The 25230-nt window shown below is 36.6% G+C and overlaps 1 protein-coding gene across 1 annotated transcript in view; it reads right to left on the bottom strand.

Moving 5' to 3' along the window:
* LOC148822705 (raftlin-like) overlaps nt 1–25230 on the bottom strand; it is a 77430-nt gene that overhangs the window by 10592 nt on the left and 41608 nt on the right. The window contains exons 6-8 of the mRNA XM_088929790.1: nt 16286–16489; nt 9640–9755; nt 5120–5223 (exon numbers count right to left, since the gene is read on the bottom strand). Coding sequence (XP_088785916.1) covers nt 5120–5223; nt 9640–9755; nt 16286–16489 — 424 coding nt within the window. The remainder of the gene's footprint in view (nt 1–5119; nt 5224–9639; nt 9756–16285; nt 16490–25230) is intronic.

Genomic DNA, 25230 nt, shown 5'->3' with positions numbered 1-25230 from the left:
GCAAAGTTATTATGAATCAGGAGCCAAATCAATGAAATATTAGCAAGAAGATTGTAAACAACAATCCAAATCAATAACCCTAAAATATTTAATCCAGTAATCAACCAGATACATTCCAAACTAAAAGAAATGCAAACAACCTTTACAGAATACAACAAAAAGTTATATTCCAACTCTGAAATTTAAAATAAACAAGATATAGTTCTCTTATTATAGTCACTTAATTTGCCTATTTTAAATGAGGAACAAAATAACATGCTAACTAGAGTAATAAATGAGGTGGAAATTAATCATATTTATTCAGATCTTAAATCTAATGAAGCACCAGGGACAGATGGCTTTCCAAGTGAATTTTATAATTTTATAAGACATTCAAAAAACAGCACCCCTGCTCCTGTCCACCTGTAATTGGATAAGAGGAGGGGATTTACCACCTTCTTGGAGTGAAGCTGTTATTTCTGTTATCTCAAAAGAAGGAAAAGATCAAACTAGATGTGGGTCTTTTCACCCAATCTCCATACTTAATGAAGATTTATGCTTCAATACTAGCCAAAAGATTAGAGAAAATATGACCTCAGATAATAAATTTAGATAAAACCGGTTTTATTCAGAACAGACAAACACAAGACAATATTAGATGCACCCTTCATATTATGAAGCATATTGATGATCAAAAGAAGGAGGCAATTTTAGTCAGTCTAGATGAAGAAAAAGTCTTTGACTGGGTCAATTGGAAATTTTTATATCGGACATATAGAGAGATTTAGATTCGCTGATGAATTTATCAATATGATAAAAATAATTTACTTAAATCCTACAGCACAAATTAAGATCAATGGACATCTCTCTAAGAGATTTTGTTTGAAAAGAGGTACAAGATAGGGGTGTCTCCTGTCACCTCTTCTGTCTCCTCTGTAAATAGAACCTTTAGCAGAGTGGATTAGACAAGACTAAAAAATTAAAGGGATAGAAATTAAAGGGCAAGAACATAAGATTGCATTGTATGCAGATGATGCCCTGCTATATTTGGATGACCCCAATGAATCGTTTATCAGAGTTATGGATCTTTTGGAAAAATGTAGTCAGGTATCAGGGTACAAATTAAATATAGAAAAAACAGATGTTTTATGTTATAATTATAATCCCACAGATCAAGTAAGAGAAAAAAATTAGTTAAATTGGCTATCACCATCTATTACACATTTGGGAGTATGTTTACCAAAGAATTTATCAGAATTATTTCATTTGAATTTCAGCCCTTAAATACGTAAAATAGAAGATGACCTGGCTGGCTGGAATTTGCTGCCTCTTTCACTGGGATCTTATTAAAATGAATATTCTACTGCGATTACTATATTTCTTTCAGTCTCTTCCAGTGGAAATCTCATCAGAACAGTTTAATGCTAAAATGATTTCAAGATTCATTTGGAATGGAAGGAAGCCAAGAATTAAATTAAAAACATGAAAACTGACCAAGGAGAAAGGTGGTTTAGCCCTGCCTCGCCTAAAGTCATACTACCAAGCAGCTCAGCTTAGAACACTAATTTGCTAGTGTGATAGATATTATAGTGCAAAATGGTAGGAGATGGAGTCTTTGATTAAAGGTGAATTTCCAATACAAAGGTCCTGGGGGATAGATCACTGGAAGAAACTATGTATAAAACAGCTATAACCTGGATAATTTTACCAATTAAAACTTGGCTTAAGATAATAAAAGCCTATGACTTGGAGAGAGAGGTTAAAATATTAAGGTGGATAGTTTTCGATTCAGGATTTGGGCTATGAAAGATCTATCACAACAGTACAATATGGAAAAAAAGATTTTTACAGATATCTTCAAATCAGACATTATATAAACAGCTGGAGAAAGCAACCACATAAAAAGAAAGGGAATAAACTGCTTGATAATTTTACAGCTGCTTATCATCAGGGTAATTTGAAAAAAATAATATCAAAGCTGTACAATAGTATCAAATAGATGAAAAAAAAAAGTTCACAGACTTGGAGAGAGTTTTGTTGGAAGAATCTGACCCGTTTTTTTATCAGCCCTAAAATTCAAGCCAAATAAAAAGACAGTAGTTCACAGTGTTGGAGGTTATGTGGAGAGCAAGTTGCGACTCTCACACACATATTCTGGTCATGCCCAAAAATACAACAATACTGGAAATCTATACATATAACTCTTAACAATATAGTAAATATTAAAATACCATTTGAATTGTCTGTTATGTATTTGGCCAATTTTGACTTTGATCATATTGAAGTAAAGGATAGATACATATGAGGGATTCTTCTAGCAGCTAGTAGAAAAGCAATCACAAGAAAATGGCTTATAAAAGAATCTCCAACACATGAACAATGGGTTAATGTTGTGAATGAGATCTATATAACAGAAAAGATAACTTTTTCTCCCAGGTTACAGGCAGAGAGGTTTAGGAAATAATGGAAAACAGGGACTAATTTTATCTTCCCACTGAGACCTGATTTAAGTTTATGAGAGAATATACAGTAATATTTGTGTGGACTATTTTACTGTTGTGTTTCTCATTAAACAATTGTATTTTCTTGTATAGCCCCCCATATCTGCTAGCATAATGTAAATAGTTTATTTTATATGTATGTATGAACATAATGTAACAAAAATGAAAGATGAAGGCAAACGTTTATTTTGCTGTTCTGGACGCGTTCTGTTTGTAAATCTTTTCATCGCTAAATAAAAAGAAAAAAAAAATGTTATCGTATTGGATTGTGAGCTTTCATGTGAAAACAACAGGCTAGCGCCGCTAAAAATAATGCAGTAAATACACCAAATAAATTGTTGTTTTTTTCTGTGCTAAAATGCTTTATTTGGGTAGCATCTTCTAGAGAATTACAGATCAGTCAAGCATAGTTTTTATAGTTTTATTAACTTAATTTCTTCATGGTGTATTAGAATTTCATTGCAAGTGTCACTAAAAATCCCTTTACATGCTTATAATGGCTTGTAGGTTGCCAACCCCTGGCATAGTTGCTGTCTTTTCAAAGTGAGCAGCCAGTTAAGATGGGAACTTGTTAAGGTTGCCACAATGAAGCCCACAGCCACTTTCAAAGAGCTAAAGAGCTCAGTGGTTGAAATAGGAGAAAATGTCTATGAGTCTAACAAAAAACTTCCCACATGGGATGAGCTGGGATCCCACAACAAAACACCTGAGTGATAACTGCTGACACGCAAAGATACAAACATGCGGCAAAAGGTTTTGTGGTCAAAGAAGACAAAATTGGACAGTTATGGTTACAAAATGTTATATCTGACTCACATCCAACACAATGCATCATTCAGTGAATGCCATCCCTACTTATAAGCATGGTGGTAGCTATATTATGTTATAGCTCTGCTTGACTTCAGCAGAGACTGAGAAGCTTGTCAGGACCAATGGAAAAGACCAAAGTACCAACTGCTTTAGACACAAAAATGGGACAAATGCTGATTTATAAATATTTTTTTAAGAAAATACTGCTTTTTAAAAGAATGCTACTTTAAAAAAAACTGCTTTAGACATAGAACTGGGACCTTTCAGCAGGATCTAAAGCTACACTGGAGTGGCTTAACAATAAGAAAGAGAACATCATTGAGAGGCCCAGGCAAAGTCCTGTCTTGAATCTTATCTAGAATCTGCTAAAACGAAAGGCAAGAGTTGCACCAATTGAGTTGTTAAGTTGGTAATGTAACCACAGCCCTTGGTCTCTGCAGAAACTGGATACATTTGCATGAGGAGTCAAACACATCCAAGGGCTGTACAGACTCACTTGGGACAATTGTCCCAGCTGCCTGCCTCCAATTAATGGGTGATTATTCCATCAGCACAGGATATTTAAATCCTGATCTGTCACTGATCTGGGACTCTGATATTGAGATACCTTCTTACCAGCGTAGTGCTTGCTGCACAACAAGCCCAATTCCCAGAAGGACACTCAGCCTGAGAATTTCTCCATCTGTCTCAAACCCACTCTGCCTGTAAGCACCCCCTCTATCCAGCCAAGCACTGGACCAGTGACACAGAACCGAACCTCCTGTTTACAACCCTGCGTGACGGTGCAGCCACCCTGCTCTGATCAGCCCTGAAAGCTCTGCTCGCCTGCAGTCTCAGATCAGCCCATCTGCTAACGCCTGTCCGTTTCTCCACCTGCCTTCTCTCTCCAGGCTGCTCTCTGTGGGCTCTCATTCCTCTCCGAGCTTTCACTAGGAACAAGCTTTTGTATTCTTCAGCCTTGTTAGCAAGACGTGGCTATCTCCATCAGGTCACTGTGTCATAAACAGGAGAGACTTACATAAAACAACTTGCTGCTGTAATTGCTGCTAAAGGTGCTTCCACAAAATACTGAATTCATGACTCTAAAAACTTATGTAATCAACATATTTAATTTGGTTCTCTTTAGTTTTTGCTGACATTTACAGTACTGGATCATATCCTACCTTTAGAAGTCTTCACATTTTGAATAAAATATCAAGTTAAAAAATCTGTATACAGCACATTTTGTAATTTCACAAAATGGGACACCATAGAAAAGGACTGAATACTTTTGCAAGGCACTGTATAAGAGATTTAGTGTCAGCTTGTAGAGAGGCACGACCCTCACCATTGTAACCACAGGTGTTTAGGAAGTTGAAAGGGTTGTTTCTCCGAGAGAGCTCAGGCTGACTACTGTGACCTAAATTGTGTAACATACAAGTCAAACAAAGCCGAGTGAACTTCTTTACTGGATAAGCTGCTTGACCCACCACATATTTTATTGCCAGGCTGCTTTCCTATTGCTCAAGTGGAAGTGAATTCTGATGTGAGTCAGCAGACAGATATGTTAAAGGATGGTCTTGTAGAGGATGTCTTAATTTAATAAATTATGTCATAAATAACAAATTAATTTTGAGGTGTCATTTGCAACACCCTCGACTTAACTGGTGTACACCAGATCACCTCAGCAGCTTTACAACTTATGTTTAACTAAAAAATGTTCAAACCTAAATGATCGCCCAATTCTTTGGGAGATCTAAAGGAATATGGCTGAAAACATTTAGAACAAAGTAAAATAAATTAACACCATCCGGAGAATTACATCATTGCATATAAAAGGCTCACATTACCTGTTTGTCTTCACTATTGGAGTAGGCAGCACACATGTCAGCCTCCATCCGTACATAGCCAAGGATCTGAGCAGAGGAATGTAATCTGTCTTCACCTCAATACCCTGAGAAGGACACATGTACCAAAACATGTAAATGTATAGAGTATGGAGAAATGGCTCCTACAGGATGCAGTGCAGTTTTAGAAATACACGCTGACATCATACCATGAGAAATGAATATGCTTTGCTACATTACTCTACAATGTATGGCATTTTTAATGTCAGCAATAAGCATTTAAAAACTTCCATATTAGATACAAAGAAGTTGGGTAAAGGAAATATAAAACAATGACAGAACAAAATGACAATATCTTATACTGGATGCTTAATGTCTCTTCAAAGAACCTCTAACATTCACAATTCGAACCTTGATTTTTTTTTTGTTTTGCCACTGTAAAAAAGTGTTTGAAGTAAAACCATTAAAAGGCTACAAAGAAAGTCTACAAAAAAAGAGGATGTCATTCAGCTCATCTTGTTTATTTAGTAGTTAGTAACTAATTTATCAATGGATTTTATCCAGCCTCTGACTGAAAGAAGCCGGGGTACCACGGATAGGTTGCTTATTCCATACTCCTGCAACCCTTTAGTATTGTTTTATGAAGGCTATACAATAGATTAGTTTTGTTTAAACATGCAAACATGGATGCCATTTTCAATATTATCAGTACTTTAGCCTATACCAACCCATGAATATACACTGTACTATACAGTATATATGTGAATTGAACATGCAGTTTGAATTTTATATTCCTTTACTCGCACATGATGCCATACAATAGACATGTATTTGCCTTACAAAATAATATGCTGTATTTTTATATATATACATGTTATAAATATATAATATATATTTTTAAAACTGTTCTAGCAAGCATTATCATGTGACATATGCATCTTTATCCTCCCTCACTGAATTGCATTTTAATTTACAACTTAGAACAATTTACAGTTTAAATAACAGGGTGGTATACAATAAATATCAAACTCATAGTTCTAAATATAGTGTAAGATACTGTATATATTAATATGGATTTGTAGATTAATTTAAAAACAAAATGCCAATACCGAGGCAATTATGTAACCAAACACTTGCATTATGAAAGTGCATCACTGTATTAAACACAATATTGTTTTTAATAACAGTGGAAAAAAACATATCTTCACTGTATTTGTAGCATTAGGACATGGAAACATTACTGTGTAACAGCAATGAAGATATATTTTTTAATATATTTCATACATAATGTAAATGTTCATTAGCATTGTTTAGATGTTGTTTTATGCTAATGTTGTAGCATTTGTTTTACCCTTTGCATCTTGCCTGGAGGTGATTATAAGTTGCTTTGGATATAAGTGTCTATACCAAATGAATACATATATATATTCAATTAAGTGGGGAGCTGTGTGAGTGTCATGCTCCAAAGGAATAAGTAAAGGTTAATTCCACATTGAAATGTTGAAAGAAACACATTTTACAAGTGTGTTACTTGAAGAGCGCGCAACAGCCAAAATGGTTCATTTCTACTTTTTAGTGTAGAATCAACCTTTGCTTGTATCTTATTTATATATTGCTGTGCACAATATTAACACAGTGGTTTATTACAAAAACAAACAGAAACAAAAGTAATGTTCTGTACAGCATGTTATTTTTTGGTACTGTATGTGAGCTCTTTGCTTTATACCTTAGTTTCATTTTTCCATACAGATTATCATGTATGGCTATGGAATGAAATAGTTCAAGTACTGTAGGTCAGCATTCGTAGGCTGCAAGGAACAAGTGAAGGTTTATTCCACGCTGAAAAGAGAAGAAAAGAAACATAATGTTTCGGCAGTGGAACCTTCTTCACGTGAGATGGAGCCTTCACACCTGAAGAAGGCTTCACAGCCAAAACGTTATGCTTCTTTTCTTCTCTTTTCAGCATGGAGTAAACCTTTACTTGTTCCTTTGCTGGCCATGGAAGGCTGTGCCACAATTCATTCAGAGTGTTGCGTAACTTTCTTAGTTTCCATCTACCTCTGCATAGCTTCAATGTCTTGTTTCAAAGACAAGACATTTTTATTCATCTAAACAGAATAATAAAAAAATACATATTTTGTTGCCCATTTATACATATAGGTTTCCTGGACAAACCTGGGCAAAGTACCTGCTCAAGGGTACAGCAGTAGTGTCCCAACCTAGAATTTGAATTCTTGGATAAGAGTCCTTTTTTTTTCTCAGCTATTAACTGTCAACTAACTTGGTTTTTTTTCAGGCAATTACAATCATGGTGACCACTCTGTCCTACTGCAACTATGCTTTTCTGTTGAAGAAATAGTACAGGTACGTACAGTACTTGCAGATACAATAGGTTATTAGCAAGATCTAAACTGGATTGTCATCTCTTGCACCGTGAACATAACCTTTGATGCATAAAGTTAGTTCTGGATAGGGATGGAATCTGCCTCAAAAGTTTCAGTTACCAGCAGTGCCAATTTTTTTTCTGACTGCTTGCATTGTCAGTCAGTCATAGTGTACTATATTAACACATGAATGTGCTATGAGGCGTTTTACTCTTGTGATGGGATTCTATTCTTTCTGTAGAACCATCTTCTTAATGTTTCAGTGTGACTGCAGTAATGCAGTGCTATGCTATTTTATCAACAAACCCCTCTTTCCTCAAAGGTGTTGTGCTTGCATGCAAGACAGAGCTGCACAGACAGAGACTTCTCAGTTTAAACAGGAACTGTGTGTGGTTTACTACCACATCGCAACTGAAACTCATTGTTGATCACAGTCACCCACATGAAACGTTCTGCCCTATATCAGCCATAGAAACAAGAAAGACACTTGCTTTTCATTCATCACACTTTTGAGCTTTCCGAGCTAGCAAAAACTAGTTTTTGATACTAAAATTGGCTAACATTATTCAGATGTACTGCAGCAGTTATACACATGTGAACTATTAGCACATCAAAGCATCAGATTTATATAAAATATAAGAAATACAATATATACAATCATTACATATGTGAAGAAACTCAGACTTTATTTGCTAACATGCTGGAATTTAAGTTTATGTGAGGATTTGCACTAGCAACTAATCCCTTACTGGTCCAAAAATATGATCAACACTTTTGTCTTTTCTCAAATCGACAACTGTAGTGCGCTGCTCACTGAGGTACCTAAATCCACTCTGAACAAATTTCATTTTATCCAGAATTCGGTAGCTGGAATCCTGACCAGGGCTTGTGTAAGTTCTGGAGTCCTTACACTGGCTTCCTATCAGGTTTTGTGTCGAATTCAAAATTCTCATGCTCATCTATAATGCTCACTTTCAAATCAGGACTCAAAACCTTCTTCTTTAGAAGGGATTTTATTTAACTGCTTTTTCCCCTTTTCTTCCCCACTATTCCAAAGCCTTATTATAATTGTGCAATTATGCTGTTTTCTCTCATTGTGATTTTTTACTGTAAAGCACTTTGTAAAGCTATTTTTAAAATATAAAATAATAATTGACACCTGAAGAAGGCTCCACGGCCAAAACGTTGTGTTCTCTTTCTTCTTTTTTTCAGCATGGAATAAACCTATTACTTGTTCCTTTGCAGCCTACGCATGCTGACGCAGCTACCCACCTGAACTAATAATTATTACTACTATTAATATTCCATGACCATTCTGCAAGAGAACGAAGGGGACCTGAAATAATATTGTTATTCAAAGAATATTGTATAAATCTGGCCATTTGGTGTAATAACACAAATCATCTCCTTACACTCATGTTCATAAAATCAACTGCGATTTAATTATTTTTTGCTTGGTAAATAAAGAGAGGCATTTGCTTTAAAGTGAAATAAAGTGGGAGTATACTCAGCTGCTTTTTTAATCTGCTGCAGATTTGATCATATAGCTTTGAGAAGGAACCAAAGCAGAAGGCTGAAACAGAACACAGCTTAATCATTGTCCCATTGAAAAGGGGCACAAATTCATGAGCAATGAAACCCCATATTTTTTAAGGGCTTTTAAAAACATCCTGTAAAAACAAGCCAGTAACTCCCTTTTGAATGACAATAAGTATTCATTATTATGATCTCCAGTGGAACACAATTGTCTCATGGCAGATATGTTAATGGTTAAGGACATAAGCCTTTAATAGTTTGTCTCTTATGAAAACCTTCTCCTGAAAATAAAAGTGAATATTTTTGCATTTGTACTGCAACATTCATCTAAAATCACATTACAGTTTGAAAAATATTTAGTGTGCCTTAAGTAACATAATTATATAATGAAGTAAGGTGAGAAGTAATGCAATCAAACAGGACTTTAAAATATACCATGTGATTAATCTAAATTCATTGAAAGAAAATTTGAAAGTCCACATTGTTTCCTGTAAACTGGAAGTCTACAGAGAGAAGCACAGAGAAGAAAAAGATGAAAAAAAACTGCTGAAACAAGCAAATGAAGCCAATGAAGGTAAACGAATTAAAAAAAAATACACTTACTTCAAAAACAGTCCATTGTTCAACGACAATGGCATCATATGCCTGTGGTTCAGAAGAGTCCCCTTCAGAGCAATCTTGAAAGATGAAAACACCCTCAACAGACTTGGATAAAGAATCTGTGGACAGAAATGTATCCATTAAAAATTTAATTTTCAAATCCATCATTTCTTTTTGACATAAAGCTCTTTACTCATCACCTGCATTTCTCTGCTGATAAATAAGTTTAACTTGTTTTGACATACAGTTATATGAAGCAGGAATTATTTACTATAATTTATGTAAGCATTTTATGCTGTAGACACAAAAGCATTTTCACAAACAGTAATCATAGGTTTTAGGTTTGCTGAATGCCAAGCTTCACTTTATTGTCTACTGTATTCCATATGGACAAAGTCATATGGATATATAGATTACCTACTGTGTGCATTTCATAATATTCCTCACACTATCAACAATGTTTTCCTAAACTAAAATTATATTATAACCTATAATATAATAATATAACTAATTATATTCTAATGATATAATATTATCTAATTATATAATAATATTAAAATGATATATTATATTACATTATATTATATATCCATATATATAACTCTCCTAATAGTTCAGGTGGGTAGCTGCGTCAGCATGCGTAGGCTGCAAAGGAACAAGTAATAAGTTTATTCCATGCTGAAAAAAAAGAAGAAAGAAAACACAACGTTTCGGCTGTGGGGCCTTCTTCAGGTGTCTTTTTTTCAGCATGGAATAAACCTATTACTTGTGACTATCCTAATTTCTTTTCACCATAGTACTAGTAACTGTGATTACAGTAATCAGGGATTGGCCCTCTGGTTTTGTTTCCATTTCTAATATTAATTATTAAATTGAACTAATAATTTGTATTTAAGTCAAATTATCTGCTTTTTAAAGATCTTATTCGGTAGCTAATTGAAAAGTATTCGTAACCCCTGCAAATTTCTGACCCCGAAGGCCAAGAATTGTCCAAACCTTCAGTTTGTAAATTCTTCAAAAAGAAGATCTTTGAAATAACAAAAGGATCATGAAAAAACCAATCAGTCCATTGGCATAAACCACACATTTGCATTTGAAAATTAATGGCATGCAGTAATGCAAACTATTTCCTATTTAGTGTTCCTCAGTGAAGTATGTTAATCAGCACTCTACAGTATAACCATCTGAAAATATTTTTTGATAGTTGACTGCATGAAAATGTCAAAAGTAAAAAGTAAAGCCATATTGCAGTCAAACTTTATCGCCCAACCACACAGCTCTTATTTTTTCATCTTTTCCCTTAAAATACCACCGGTAATATACTTTTTTGCCAATACTTGAAATAAGCATCTTATATAACTTTAACTATTTAACACACTATTGTTTTTGCATAAGTAGCTTGTTAGGAACATTCACACCTATTTGATGTTACGGTTAGAATTTCCTGTTATTAGATCTGACGCATCCAGGAATTGCAGTCAACTGCAATTTGGTTTATATCACTCATTAAGATATTATGCAGTGAGGTCAGGAAGAGAAACGTTCCAAGCTCCCTGCAGCTCTAAAGCTTCTTTTTTGACATTGTTTAGATAATCTGTGTTCATTTTAATCTGCGTGTCTTTTAAAGTGTCTTTCATCAGTTTCTAAACATTTGCAAACAAATTCTGTTTGTATAGCCTTAGTATCAATCAAGATTTCATTATTCAGAATAATAATAAATCAAGACAAAATGGATTTCACTGGTGACATGGCTGCTGTGCTTCCATTTAAAGCATTCTTTTATCTTTCTGAAACCTATTAAGCACCCTCCAATAGCTTAAAGAGATCACTCTGCTTTTTTTGTGGAAATATGTTTTTGTTCCATACATCAGACAACCTCGTTTAGACTGTAAATGGAAGCTGAGAGCTGCACACAAATCAGCTTGCTTAGCAATCATTCAGCAGAAGTATACAAAGTGCTCAACTACAAACGGCAGTATCTTTCTTCTCCTGCAGTCTTTTAAATGATTTTTCCACTGAAGCAGCAAAACGCTGATCTGTTAACAGGAGGAAGCCCTGAAGGTTCTATATTACTGCAATGAAAAATGTGAGACAGTCAAAACAATGCTGACTGTAAGCAAAATACATCAGTCTACTAAGAATCCTGTGAGATGATGAGATTAAAAAATACATATGCTAGCAAGTGATCAACAGATTTTCCTCTGTAGTAAACAACCTGGTACTAAACAATTTTAGTGATAATACTGTATATTAATCAATCCATTAGGTTACACCAATAATAATAAAAGGGCAACATTGTCCAACAAGCCTTTGTCATACAAACCCAATAGCCAGCTAAAGCTATGAATAGTCAGGTTGTAAGAGCTTTTTTGAAGCAGCCCAAGTGTTCACACCTGTACAAAAATTGTAATGGCTCATGTACAGTACAGTGGTGGCATCAGGACTTTTGTTGGGTACTTTTTCAAATGCTTGTATAGATTTATTTTCTCCTCTATTGTAGTTAAATTTAAAATTATTTCTTTTTTGTCTAATTCCAACCACTCTTTCGTCTAGTCAGCTACATTGCGCACTGTTTATAGTCTTACTCTGCTATCTTCAGTGGGAATACTAGCTGCTATTCTCTGCCATTTCTTCTCAATAAATAAAATCTTGGAACTTAATTACATTTGTCTTGAATTTTACCCTTACACAGTATGTATGATTTATTTCTTACATGTAAATATCAGGTTATAAAAATTTTATTCTGTTTAAATCCATTCATTTTTTCTCAATAATTTATGCTCTAGTACAATCTCTTTCTAAAAAGAAAATATGACTTCACTTGTGTATAACAAAAGATACGGACAGTTGATGACATTAGCATTACTTCACCAATAAACACTTCATTACTGAAGAATATCAAATGTAAAATGGAAAAAGAAATCCCTGCTGAGCAAGGCTCTCAGGCCAAGAGTATAAATCTTTACTACATCTCAGTTGGATGGAGGAATTCTTTTATAATACGACTGCTGTGTGCATGAGAGTATGAAACAGAAAAAAGCTCAAAATTCAAGAGCATACCACGCCCTAGGACTACTGTCAAATCTTTACAGTTGATGACCCTAAAGCTCAGTCATCATATTTTTTTCATAGGATAGTAACCAAGTCTTTCCACAGATTCTCAATAGGATTCAGGTCACTTTGACTAGCTGCTCAAAGATGTTCACTTTCTTATTCTTAAGCCATCAGTGTAGGTTTAGCACTGTGCTTTGGATTACTGTCCTACTGCAGGGTGAATTTTCGCCCTAGATGTCCCTAGTATTTGGTTGTATTTTGTTCAATTTTTTTCACCAATCCAGTCAAGGTTTTGTTAAGGAGACACTTGCCAATTGCATGATGCTTCCATATCAAGGCTTGACTGTAGGTATAGTGTTGTGTTGGGTCCACACCTAACCTAACGACTATCATTTAGACCCCAAAATGTCCAGTTTTGTGTCTTCTGACCGCAACACCTTTTCCACATTTTTGCAGGATAATTCAGATGCTTTGTTCCAAACTCTATGTGGGTCTTGAGATGGTTAAATGTTAGTAATGCCTTGTAGGCTTAGTTTGTGAAGTGTTCAGGATATTGTTGATGGATACACATTTTCACCCACCTCAGACACCTCATTGTGTACTGTAGCGGTTTCAAAATTGTTGTTTCACAGTTGCTATCCCCTCACCAGCTTTCTCCTTGCTTTACTGCTCAGTTTAATGGGACAGCCTGATCTAGGCAATATCTGGGTGAGATGACACCTTCTATTTCTTTAAAATTAAATAGATTGTGCTTCCTTAGATAATGAGAAACATTCATATTTTCTCTGATCTGTGCTTTTCAATGTGGCTTTATTTTTTTACTTTCTTTGGAAGCACCTTAGTCTTCATGGTTCAGTCTTTGCTTTAAAATTCAGGACCTGGCCAAGAAACCTCAAAGAGAGAAGTGTTTTAATGCTGAAATCATGAGAACCACTATAACTGTACACAGATTATTACTCTCAACTAATTATGTGGCTCATAAGGAAATGTCGTGGATATAATTAATTTTAAGTTTGCCACAGCAAAGAGTTTGTTTACTTATGCAAACATCCCTTTTTATTTATCTATCATATTATCAATTGCTATTTAAATCTTTTGCTTTGCATGCTGTGTATATTACAAATATTAACTTTTAATATTGTAATGCTACATATAATACTTCAGAGCATTATGACTGCAAGCTTTAAAGCAACAAATTGTGAAACGTGTGCATGTGTCTGAATACTTTTGCAAGGCACTGCATAGTATATTTATCCACTGTCAGTAAGAGTCACAGTAAGACAGGACTAAACAGGATGCCAGTTTGACAAAAGGAAATTAACAGTAAAGTAAATCTGCAAAATGTATAGGCTATATAGCTATAGACTTCACAGACAGTATTTTGATTCACCTTTTGCATTTTTATATTTTTTACTTTCCATTGAAGCAGAACATAGGTTCTTTATCTGCTATTAACTGTATATTAATTCAGAATTATTTATAAAAAATCATTCAATACAATAATACAAAGCAGCCCAACACTCACGACTAATGGATTTAAACTGAATATAGATATCAAACGAAATCACAGAACATGTAAGTAAAAGTACTTTTGCACATTTTTGTACCTGTAATAACAAAGTGCTTTTGAAACATTAGTCACTATCAAAACAAAAAGAAAAAAAACATGGCAAAGTTAGTATTGCATGGAAAGTTTCTGAGCATTAACACATTCCTTTTACTTAGTATTGATGCATCCAATCAGCCTTTGGATAGTCTTTTGTGGACTGTCCCATCTATCACTCTATCTTAGTAACTACCTCTGGTTGTCAAAAGGTTCAAGAAGTAACTTACACAATGTATTAATCTGAATAATGCTCAACAAGATATCTCCTATACTGTATGTATTCTGTCTGGTCTTTCAAGGACAATAGCATTCATTTGTGAATAAAGCACCCCACCACTTTCTCTGCCACTAAACGTTCTCAGGTTCCACAGAAAATGGCAGTTTTGTCTTAGTTGTCAACATATTACTCCTGAATAACCTCTGTATAAAAATAATTTTGATGTTGGTAACAAGTTGCATTCTGTTAATTTGCAGTCACAAAAGTCCAAAAAAAATGATAATGGAGATAGATCAGATAGACGTGATCCTCTGCCTTTTAGGATGTGGCCTGTCCTTCTCAGGCCAGTTTCTGTGCTTCTCTGGACCAGTCTGCTGCCTGATGAAGCTAAAAATCTCATTCTCTAGGCAACTTCTCTAACAGTCAGTCTGTATTCAATCATGCCAGTAGCAACCAGGTGATCTTCATTACTCAAGTGGAGCAAGATCATATGCTTTTTTGATCTTGTGCTAATTAAAATCATGTCTTTTTGAGTGACTATAGAGACTATTCTTAATCATCTCAATTTGGCAATTTTGGTAACTATTTAAATTCAAATATCAAACACCTGGTTGTTTTTAAGAAATTACATGAGTCGAGGTTAGTATTTTGTTATCTGAGGGAACAATAATTGTATATGTGCACAATGAGCTAATGATATACAATTTAGACTGTTGAGTTTTCATTTTGTATCAGTATATAAAGTAGATGTAAGCACCTTTTCCACCCTGTTTTCAAATAGTCCTAACAATCTACAATGGAGTTTGGAAGGAAAAACAGAAAAAGCTTAATAGCTTGAACTAAGGGACATGTACAAAAAATTGTTTCTCTGTTCAGAATTCATTAATGGGTAACTGCCTACTGTTTATATAGTTCACAGCCACAGCAGTCCAAACCTTTTTGTAATTGAATGTTCCTATATAAATATGATAATAGGCTTGTATGGAATCTAATTTAAAATGCACTGGTCTCGAAGTGCAAACAGACAAACATGAAGCTATTAAATGAGAGTTTAAACACAGATGGTTGCTAACATCCAAAGGAAATTAAATTGAGTAATCAGCATGATTCTTTACATAAAAATAGTTGAGAAATTATGAACTGAAGGCTGGTTATTATAATTAGGCTCCACTGTTTGTGCAGATTTTTCACAGCTGTATCTAGGGCAAAGCTAACCTGAGGAGAACAAAAAATGTTAGATAACATTTAGATAGCAAGCAAAATAAGAAGACCCGGAGTCTGATCTGGTCAAAAGGATTAGGCAAAGGTGACAGAATATTTCAGTTAACCATGCAGTATTTTTAAGATGCATCTCTAAATTGGAAACACCATTTGTCAGTTCATCTCCCCATACTGTGAGCCCCATAGCATCTACATTACATGAACTGATGGCTCACAGACCGACAGGAATGCAAGCTTGCTCACATCAAGCATGCCGTAGGGGTCCCTGTTGGGTGGCCAACACAATACATCCATCCCATCTCTAGCAGTGCTTGACCAGCTACAGTATGTGCTGCTGTTTGGGAAATCTCTCAGTAAACAAATGACATTTATAGCCTTTCATATTCCCCTAAATACCTTGAGAACTGCAGTAAGTGTTTCTAAAAGTAAAGAGGAATAGAATCTCATTTTTAGAGAAGATCCCATAACTCAATTTAGGTAAGTTAACGGTTCTCTAACATTTCACTAACGTTGGACAGCAATTTTTTATTTCACTTCACTTTATACTGTACCATTGTCTGCTCCCAGATGGAAGTACCCATCCACCAGCGATGCCCCACTGGTAAAGTGCTGGGTCATGTGGTCGAGCCAGTTTGCTTCCACACTACAAACGCTATTGTCCTTCTTGAGGATTTTCAAGGGCACCTTCACTGAGTAAAACTTCAAAGAGTTCTGCCCGGCGTGGGGATGATTGAAAAGTGCATATGTCTGGACTCCTGCAGACAAAAACAGCAAAACAAACATATATATGTTATATAATCACACACCCTCATTAACAATGTATCCTTTACATCCTTTAGTCCTATATCTAACAACCTTTGGTATGGCCTATTAGCTACTGTATTAATTATAATAAGCAACATTTTACATAGCTTTAAGAAACAGTATAAATAACCTTTTGAGACAGCATATTGGCATGGTATGGTTAAACAGATTTGTATTTGTATGTGATACACCCAAAAGTACAGTATGGTAATGATGTTTACTTAATTAGCATATTAAACTATCACTTTTAAAGACAGATTAATAATAATTACACCTACTTTAAGAGACAGAATCACAGTGTCTGTTGCACATTTTGATCTTGTTAAACGACTGCTTCCAGAAAGAATTTAATTTGAAAACAAACAGGTTAGGGACCAAGGAAAAAAAACATTCTTGATAAATTCTTTGTTTTATGAGAACGCCTAAAGCACCATACTTCATTGGATTTAATCAAGCATGCAAAGAAATGCAGCTCAGTTCAATACTTCATTTCCATCCAATTTCTAACTTCAAATACAGGGTTGCGGGGGAGCAAGCAATGGGCACATGACAGGATACACCCTGGACAGGATGCCAGATCATTACAGGACACACACAGACACAAACACTCACACCAGGGCCAATTTTCCCAGAAATCAGTTAACCTTCCAGTATATTTTTAGATTGTGAACAGAAACTGGAGCACCGGGAGGAATCCCATGCAAACTTGGGGAGAACATGCAAACTCCATACAGATAGAATCACAGGACTTGAATCCTGGGCTTCAGCACTGCAAGGTATCAATGCTAACCTGTGGGCCACCACTCCATCACTATCATTTTTAAGATGTAAACCCATTTACAGTCATGTGAAAAAGAAAGAACACCCTCTTTCAATTCAATGGTTTTACATATCAGGGCATAAATAACAATCCTCTGGTCCTCACCAACTTCTATAATTAGACAAATCTAGCCTCAGATAACACACAACACATAACAGATTTTACTATGTCATTATTTATTCAACACAAAGTAAGCCAAAATGCAGAAACCACTTAGAAAAACTAAGTACACCCTTACTGCTTCCATAGGAATTAAGAAGGTAATTAGCAGCCAGGTGCTGCTAATCAAATGCACTTGATTAGCTGAGCGTCAGGAAGTGTGACCACCTCTATAAAAGCAGAACTTTTGGCAGTTTGGTGGTCTGGAGCATTCAGGTGTGTGTTAACACCATGCCAAGGAGAAAAAACATCAGCACTGAACTGAGAAGCAGTTGTTGCTGCTGCTCATCGATCTGGGAAGGGTTGTAAGGCCATTTCCAAACAATTTGAAATCCATCATTCAACAGTGAGAAGGATTATTTACAAATGGAGAACATTCAAGACAGTTGCCAATCTTCCCAGGAGTGGGCGTCCCAGCAAATTCACCCCAAGGTCAGACCGTATAATGCTCAGAGAAATCGCAAAGAACCCAAGAGATGCACCTAGGGATCTACAGGCCTCGGTTAACATGTTAAATGTTAAAGTTCATGACAGTACAATCAGAAAAAGACTGAACAAGTATGGCTTTCATGGAAGGGTAGCCTGGAGAAAGCACCTTCTCTCCAAAAAGAACATGGCAGCACGGCTTAGGTTTGCAAAGTTGCATCTGAACAAACCACAAGATATCTGGAACAATGTCCTTTGGATAGATGAGACCAAAGTGGAGATGTTTGGTCATTATGCACAACGCCACAGAGTATCACCACAAACACCTCACACCAACCGTCAAGCACGGTGGTGGAGGGGTGATGATTTGGGCTTGTTTTGCAGCCAGAGGACCTGGGCACCTTGCAGTCATCGAGTCGACCATGAACTCCTCTTTATACCAAGGTATTCTAGAGACATATAGCTAAAGCTTGGCAGAAATTGGGTCATGCAACAGGACAATGATCCCAAGCACACCAGCAAATCTACAACTGAATGGCTGACAAAGAAAAGAATCAAGGTGTTGGAATGGCCAAGTCAAAGTCCAGACCTCAACCAGATTGAGATGCTGATTCGGGACCTTAAGAGAGCTGTGCATAAACAAATGCTCTCAAACATCAATGAACTGAAGCAATGTAAAGAAGAGTAGGTCAAAATTCCTCCAAAATAATGTGAGAAACTGATAAACCCATACAGAAAATGATCATTTCAAGTTACTGTATTGCTGCTAAAGGTGGTTCTACAAGCTACTGAATCATGGGGTGATTTAGTTTTCACACATGGCTTCTGCATGTTGGCTTATTTTTTGTTAAATAAATAATGACATAGTGGAATCCGTTATGTGTTGTTTGTCACCTGAGGTTAGATTCACCTAATTTTAGGACCTGGTCAGGACCAGATGATTTTTTGTTATGTCCTGATATATAAAACCATAGAATTGAAAGAGAGTGTACTATATTTTTCAAATGACTGTATATGTGAAGTTTTCTGTGTTTAATTATGAACAGGATTTAAATATATTTTAAATTCTTCACAGTTAATATACATTTTATACATACATTGAATCATTTATTGGCTTCATTGCAGAAAAGCTTTTTATCAAAAATCAGTCTTGCTCCTGAGCTCATTCATGATTCCAAAAATAATGACATTTTTATTCTGACAAGGAACCTAAATATAAGAAACAGCCTTATAGCTGGGTTCCAAGATAGTCAACATGTAAGATACACAAGGTTTTATCATTAACAGATATACTGTACAGTATATATATATATTTGCATGTTGTGCAATAGATTCTGTTTCATAGGAAAGTGCATAATTCAGACGTTTGAGTAGATGTGTCAGTACCCGTAGGCTGCAAAGGCACATGTAAAGATATATTCCATGCTGAAAGGTAAAGAAAAGAAACACGATACTTTAACTGTGGATCCTTCTTCGGGTTTGAGGGAGAGAGATAAAGTAACAAATAAACAAGGCATAGAAGAACAAACAGAGTAGGTAAGAAAAGGGGCAGGGAGCAGTAAAGAAATGGGCATTAAGCAAATGAGAATGAGTCAAAACTCAGGGAGAACAGGAGGAGAAGGTGTGGAAAGCCCAAATTTACAAATGAATAGAGAGGATTTAGAATGAAATGAGGCCGTCATTGACAGAAAATCGGATTTATGTTGAAGGATAATTTTGGTTTCAGATGTTTTTTTCTGCAACAGGAGTTCTAAAACCCCTCTGTGAAGACAGCTGGAGAGATCAGAAAGATGTGGCCATTAGAGTTGAAATGGGGAGATATCAATATGGAGATATCTTTGATGCTCACAGCTCTAACATGTTCCCTGAAACAGTCTGCCACTTTTCTTGTTGTGTCACCGATGTAAATGGCTGGACATTTTCTGCATGAGATGCAGTAAATGATGTTGCTGGAAATATATGATGTAATCTGGGTGATACAGAATTGTCCAGAGGGGCCTTGAATGTGCAAATATATAATGGATGTATATTTGCAAGTGATGCAACAGAGGAAAGTGCTTAGTGTGGATGGTTGCTATGGGTGGTTAAATGTGGCTGTGAACAAGAAGGTTGTGATATAAGATGATGGGACAGTCAGGAAAGGGTTCCAGTGGAGAATGCTCTATTGCTGAAATGAAAAGTGTACCCCATCAATCTCACAATCAATTGGGCAATTGAGCAGGTTATTTAAAGTTCTTTCCCCACTTATTCAGTGCTCTGACATTGAGCTAGAGCAACAGTGCTAGCTTCCCTGTCACTTAAATGCTTGTTGTACAAACACTTTTTTTTTTTCCTGTGGGCTCTGAATCATGGTGTCACTGGCCTTGCTGTATTCTCTCCTAGCTTGTGATTTTTTTTCTCCCTTTTTCTTTTTTGATACGCCGTCACCTCCATGGCTTCTACTCCCCAGCCTTCTCCACTGCTGATTCCAGTCTTTTTTCTTTCTTGTCTAGGTGTGAGAGGGTAGAGTGAGAGGTGGCGATGGCGTCCTCAGTTGATCTGTTTTGTCGGTAAGCAAATTGCAGTGGGTCCAAGGTGTCAGGCAGTTAGGAGGTGATGTGCGCTTTGATCAGCCGCTCAAAGCACTTCATGATAATGGATGCGAGTGCAATGGGGCGTTAGTCATTTAGGCAGCCGACTCTGGTTTTCTTGGGGATCGGGACGATGGTGGTTTTCTTGAAGCAAGAGGGGACTGTGCATTGAGTGAGGGTAAGATTAAATATGTCTGTGAAGATGTCCGCTAGTTGATCTGCACAGGCCTTCAGGACTCGACCAGGGATAGTGTCAGGACCAGGAGCCTTGCGTGGATTAGTCTTTTTAACGACTTTGTACATGTCAGCTCTGGAGACAGTGGGTCTCCAGAGTTGAAGGATGTTCTAGCTCTGAGTTTAGCTCATACTTTGCCATTTACCCATGGTTTTTGATATGGGCATGTGTGAACCGTAATCCTGGGGACAACATCTTCTATGCATTTGCTGATATAGCTAGTAGCATAGTCCGCATACAGATTAATGTCATTCTCGGCAGCTTCCCGAAAAATCCGCCAGTCAGTGGTGGCAAAGCAGTGACTTAGAATAGAGTCCAATTCCTCTGACCAGTGCTGGGTGGTCCTTGTCACAGGCTTCTCCTGTTTAGTGTCTGCCTATAGGCAGGGAGTAGCAGGATAGAGGTGTGGTCAGATTTGCTGAAAGGAGGTCGGGGGAGGGCTTTGTAGCCATCCCAGAAAGGAGTGTAAAGATTGTCCAACGTGTTTGTTCTGCGCATTGGACAGTTTATATGCTGATGCAGGTTTGGCATGATTTTCTTCACGTGCGCGCCATTGAAGTCCCCCACTGTGACGAATGCGCCCCTCGGGGTATGAGTTCACATGTCTGCTTAGGTGTACCTGTAGTTCCTCCAGAGCTCCTGTGGTGTTGACCACCAATGTAAATTCCCTCGGTAGATAGAATGGGTGACATTATTGTCAAGTGTTCAAGGTGTGGAGAGCATGATGATGAAATAGTCTCCACAGCTGTACACCAGGAGTTATTAACCATGAAGCACACCCTTCTGCCCTTGATCTTCCCTGAGTCCATTGTCCTGTCCTGATGGTGGACAGAAAAACCTCTTCCAATCACCCTGTATCGTTTTCGTCTTCATCACTCATTAAAGCCTCACTCCCACAGGGCCTTTCTGAAGACTCTTAGAGACGTCTCTGAAAACCTTCACTTGGAGCTTGGCTTGTCATTTGCCATGGCCCTGAGACTCCCAAAACAAGTTCAAGAACATAACAATGTAAGCATAAAAATAGTGCTTGTGATTTCAATGTTTTAGGTGTCTTTGCCTCATCACACTGCACCAGGGCTATGATTAGAATACGCCCCATTAGAGGACTACTCTGAGACACAGGAGCTTGACCATAGACTGAATATAATTTCTACTTGTGAAAAAGATACTGGCTGGATCCATAGTGAATGTACTGTACAGTATATCCACATTCCATAACTACACTTTTTCAGGCTACGAGATAAGAAAACTACTGCTTTTAGTGGATCAGTTATAATTCATAAATGTACTGTTCTTTTGGGATCATTTTAGCTCCATTAAACTACTGTAGCATGTCAAATTTATAGTATGAATCATCAGATAACTAAGAGAAATAAATAACCTGCTTACAGATTACAGATGAAAAAACAATATATTATTCATACAACTTGTAAAGCAAGGTATTTGCAACCTCAAGACAAAGTTGGGCCTTGAAATCCAAGGAAACAATAATAAAAAATACAGATATATTTTCTGTAGGTCTTTCTTTGTGTTTATATTTATATAAAAAATAGTGAACATGTTTGCACAATGTGTATTTACCTTTTCTGATCAACTTTCTTCAGAATCCAGTATTCTGCAGGATGTATACTATTTTGGTACAGTATGACTCATTTATGACTATATTTATTTTAAGTGTGTTTATTAGGCAAAATGCACAGAAAGAAGAACTGAGAATCACATGCAACAGCTACGTTTCAAAGTAATTTCATATTTTCCTATGTTCTCATTTCCTGTGCTGGTTTAGTACATCATTATGAAAGTGAGCATGTATCTAATTTTTCAACCAGTTTTTCTTCTCAGATATTTAGTCACAATATTGATTAACTGATCTTTAAAAAAACATGCATTTACTGATGGGTCCACTGAGGTGTACCATAGAAGACAGCAGCGAAAGAGTCAACTTGCAATGTGAAAATCAGTCAGATTGTCCATTGCAATCGATGAGCACTTTCACTATTATTTGTGATAATCCAATGTGAGAACGCGAGAAGCACACTGTCTTCCACTGTCAGTGCACTCAAAAGCCTGGACTTGGGTTGGGACAGGAGGAAACATGACCATATTCCTCTTCTGTCTCTTCTGTAGGCGATGATTGGCTGTCTTCTCCTCAGCTAACTGCCCTCCTTGATGGCAGGGGGTCCGCCAAGTGGATCATTCTACAGCTGTAGTTTCAAGAGTTGCAGGGTTTATCCCTTGCTTCTTTACCTGGAATTTCAGTGGGTCCTTCAGCCACCTTTGTTGTCCTCCTGCAGAACTGTGACCCAGTTGTAACTGGCCGAACAGTATTTTGTGTCTGAGGTGTTCCTCCGACATCCAAATGACGTGACCAAGCCATTGACGTTGGTGTTTTACGATGGTGGCCTCAAAACACCTACAGCTGGTCCTCTGTAGGATTTCTATTCAGTATGAGTCACACAGTCGCGCCAGGTCAATTTCAGAAAACACTTAAGGCAGTTTATGTAAAAGGACTCCAACTGTTTGAGATGTCAGCTGTGGTGTCCTACGTTTGAGCCTGTTTGTGCCATAGCTGGTATCCAGAAGTCCTTATGTTCCATGTGGTAAGGAAAGATTTCTGCTGTGGAGTTATGGACTGCTAGGCGGAATGTCCCGATAGGTGCAGCAGCCTATCCAGAAATTTTCTATCCACCTTTTCTAGTCCTTCCCCCTGCTGGGGTGAGAAATGTGATCCCTAAATAGGGCTGCTCACATACACAGGGGTCTGCTAGGAGCAGTAGCTACTCAAATCCCAGCTACTGACAACCAATAGCTTTGTGCTGCTAGCGTGCAGGTCTCTGACTTGGGGGGTTTCCAGATCATTCAATCCTGACCCTGTCAACAGACACCCCATCGCCAGTAGACTTTAGTAATGATAGGAATCCAGGTGGGAGCTCACTAAATGGCAGTTGTGGATACCACTGAAAAATTACCTCCGTCACACACACAAATATCAACATTTTGTTTTAGGCCATTAATCTCACAGACTCTTAAAGCATTTCTGTGATGGAAACATGGTTTAAGGAGCGCAGGTTTAAAGGTCAGACATCTTATTTAATATATTAGATAACTCAGAAATTTAGCATTTCTGAATCACATGAAAAGCATCAAAGAGCAAATGTAGTTTCAAATTGTACCTCCTCTCATACAATAAAAAGCTTGTGTCTGCAGAACACAAGTAAGAAAGCACATGCACACAATTATAGTCCCTCATTTGTCTATTTCTATTTCAAAGCTACACTAAAGCTTCAAAAGTAACGCCATCATTCTGCCTACTAAGGGCAGGCTTTTGACCAAGACTCTGTGAAATGTTATTTCTGTTATTTATTATGTATCTGTTATTCTTATCCATATTCACAGTATAAAGCTAAAGTATCTAATCAAAACTGTGATCCTTTATTCTTTATTCTACAGCTGACAATGTTGGTATTCTCTGTCACTTCAGACATAAATTATTTAATTTCACGGTCTTCCTTCTCCTGTTGAGATCTTGACTTTAAGCTGCTTGGGAAAACACAGGACATTACTTAGCTTATGTTCATCACTACAGTGCACATTACAGGCACTTTATAACCCACATACACCGAACATTTGATCTTTGCATGCATATCATGATCCATAATTTAAAAATCCATAAAATGTATTGTAAACCTCATAGCTACTTTACAGAATGCACCTCCGCCCAGATATTCATACCTTGATCTTGGAAAATACCTTTTACCTAAACCCAACTAAAATCTGCAAACAGCATTCACAAAGATGTTATCAATCAAACAACAATTATTAAACATTTTATAGGAAATTATAATTGCCTTTTGTAGAAGACAGAAGAGAAAGAGTCAATTACAGTGTGTAATGTTGGATTACAAGGTTGATGGGACCTAAAAATGACCTTCATCACAAGCATAGACACACAGCACAAAAGTGTGATCTTAAGGGAATTTCCTTGAAATTCAAAGAAAAGTATCATATTTAGTACTTCACTAATACCTTGTGGTTTGCATTCTCTATTTCTATGACCACATCTTTCGAGCAGTAGTTTTTACTAAAAGAACCAAATTTAGATTTGGAAAAGGTACTTTCCTTCAACAAATTAATAAGAGTTACAAAATAATACACTATTTTACATAGTACCTTTAAAAGCAATCATTGAAATCGTTCCTAACCATTTTGTCCCTATTCGTCAGAGGCTCTCTAAGGTCACCACTGCTGTCCTTTCAATTTGTATGATGTATGATGTTATTACCACTACTGTTCTGTTAGAGGAGTAAAACTCAAAGTCATATTTTAAAATTGGTATTATAAAATATGAAAGTTTTAGAGGGGGAACTGTTTCAGTCTATATGCACTCCATCTCAAAACCAATCGAAAAACTCTTCCATTCCACAGACAGATTTGAAGCTCTGTTGTATGGTGCATATTTAGCCTTTTGTGCTACATTTATAA

This window comes from Atractosteus spatula, chromosome 12 (assembly GCF_055471065.1).
Source record: "Atractosteus spatula isolate fAtrSpa1 chromosome 12, fAtrSpa1.hap1, whole genome shotgun sequence".
In the NCBI taxonomy this organism is placed as follows: Eukaryota; Metazoa; Chordata; class Actinopteri; order Semionotiformes; family Lepisosteidae; genus Atractosteus; species Atractosteus spatula.
The sequence above is the reverse complement of the archived record's forward strand: the minus strand, read 5'-3'. Positions and strand labels throughout refer to the sequence as shown.